The sequence below is a fragment of the Rattus norvegicus genome, chromosome 3, assembly GCF_036323735.1.
Source record: "Rattus norvegicus strain BN/NHsdMcwi chromosome 3, GRCr8, whole genome shotgun sequence".
In the NCBI taxonomy this organism is placed as follows: domain Eukaryota; kingdom Metazoa; phylum Chordata; class Mammalia; order Rodentia; family Muridae; genus Rattus; species Rattus norvegicus.
The window spans coordinates 94677811-94679458 of record NC_086021.1 but is presented as its reverse complement, the minus strand read 5'-3'; the positions used below and the strand labels follow the sequence as shown (position 1 = coordinate 94679458).

Here is a 1648-nt window from a genome sequence, read left to right as displayed (position 1 = left end):
GTTTTAAATTTTTATTCCTTGTATTTATTTGTGTATTTATATTTATGGATATGTATATAACATGCTAGGTTCTAGTAGGTAAGGAGACAATTACAGGAGGTTATTCTCTCCTTTAACCATGTGGGATTGAGGGATTATACTCACCTCACTCAAATCATCAGGTTTGTGGCAAACACATTTACTACTTTATTTATTTCTCTGGCTACAGATTATTATTTATACATGCATACAGAGATATCTCAATTATACACTTTTGAAACACTTTGGCTTTCCTATCTGTGTATTGAAATTAATCTCTTAAGGTGCTATAATTTAGAATCCTCATATATTCTTTATCAATGCTTTACCACACCATATTTTTTTCATGGCATTTTTTACTTCTGCATTCCTCAGAGTATAGATAAGAGGGTTGAGTAAAGGTGTTGCTATTGTATAAAACACAGACACCATCTTATCTATGGGTAAAGTGATTAGTGGTCGTGTGTATATAAATATACAGGGACCAAAAAATATGACCACCACAATGAAATGAGAAGTGCATGTAGACAAGGCCTTTCGTCTTCCTTCTGCACTGTGGTTTTTCAGGGAGTATAAGATTACAATATAGGAGACAAAAAGCACTATGAAACTTACCATGCATATGGCACCACTATTAGACACAACTAGCAAATTTATCACATAGGTATCTATGCAGGCAAGTTTCAACAAGGGCTGCAAATCACAAGAAAAGTGATCAATTACATTTGGTCCACAGAACGGTAATCTTAAGGCCAAGAAAATCTGTGCTGAAGAGTGGATACAAGACCCTACCCAGGCAAGAATTACTAATATACCACATATGCGCTGGTTCATTATAGTTGTATATCTTAGAGGCTTACAGATTGCTACATAGCGGTCAAAGGCCATGAGGATAAGTACAAAGATCTCCATGCACCCAAAGAAGTGGCCTGCAAAGATCTGCGTCATACATTCATTGTAGGTAATAATTTTTTTCTGGAAGAAGGAGTCCACGATCAATCGAGGTGCTGTAGTCGTAGAAAAGCAAGCATCAGCAAAAGACAAATAGAAGAGGAAAAAGTACATGGGACCTCCAAGTGTCTGACTCATCTTAATGGTTACCACAATGAGAAAATTCCCCAATAATGTCATAAGATAAAGAATCAAGAAGACTCCAAATATTGCCTTCTGTTTTTCTGAATCCTGAGTCAACCCCAACAGAATGAATTCAGTCACACTGTTGTTGTGCATCATATCAGTGGCTATATTAGGTAGAAATGGCTGAAAATATTTAACCTGCAACAACAAAATGACATACTGAGATACAGATATTGAAATTCCTTGGTTCTACTCTATGCTTTTAGTCTCATCTGCCCTTGGAGTCCCTGAAAAATCCTTCACAATGTCAACATAGATACCTATACCTCAATGGGATTTCCCATTGACACAGCTTATTGGACTGTACGAAAGATTTTGAATTTCAGTAAAGAAAAACATGAATGTTTTTCAGGTACCTTGATTCCTGTGGATATTTCAAAGTGTAGAGTTTGTTCTTTCTTTGAGAAATTGTGGATGCTTCAGTACTACTTAAAAGGGGAAACAAAATAATCACAAGGTATTAAGGGAAGGAGGAAGTTGGGAGGGAGAGAGG

General features: G+C 36.3%; 1 protein-coding gene across 1 annotated transcript; it reads right to left on the bottom strand.

The window, feature by feature from the left end:
• Positions 1 to 321: 321 nt before the first annotated feature.
• Positions 322 to 1251, bottom strand: Or4c31e (olfactory receptor family 4 subfamily C member 31E). Its single transcript, NM_001000644.1, has one exon. The coding sequence runs from the start codon at positions 1249 to 1251 to the stop codon at positions 322 to 324; it is 930 nt and encodes a 309-aa protein (NP_001000644.1).
• Between the last annotated feature and the right edge of the window lie 397 nt (positions 1252 to 1648).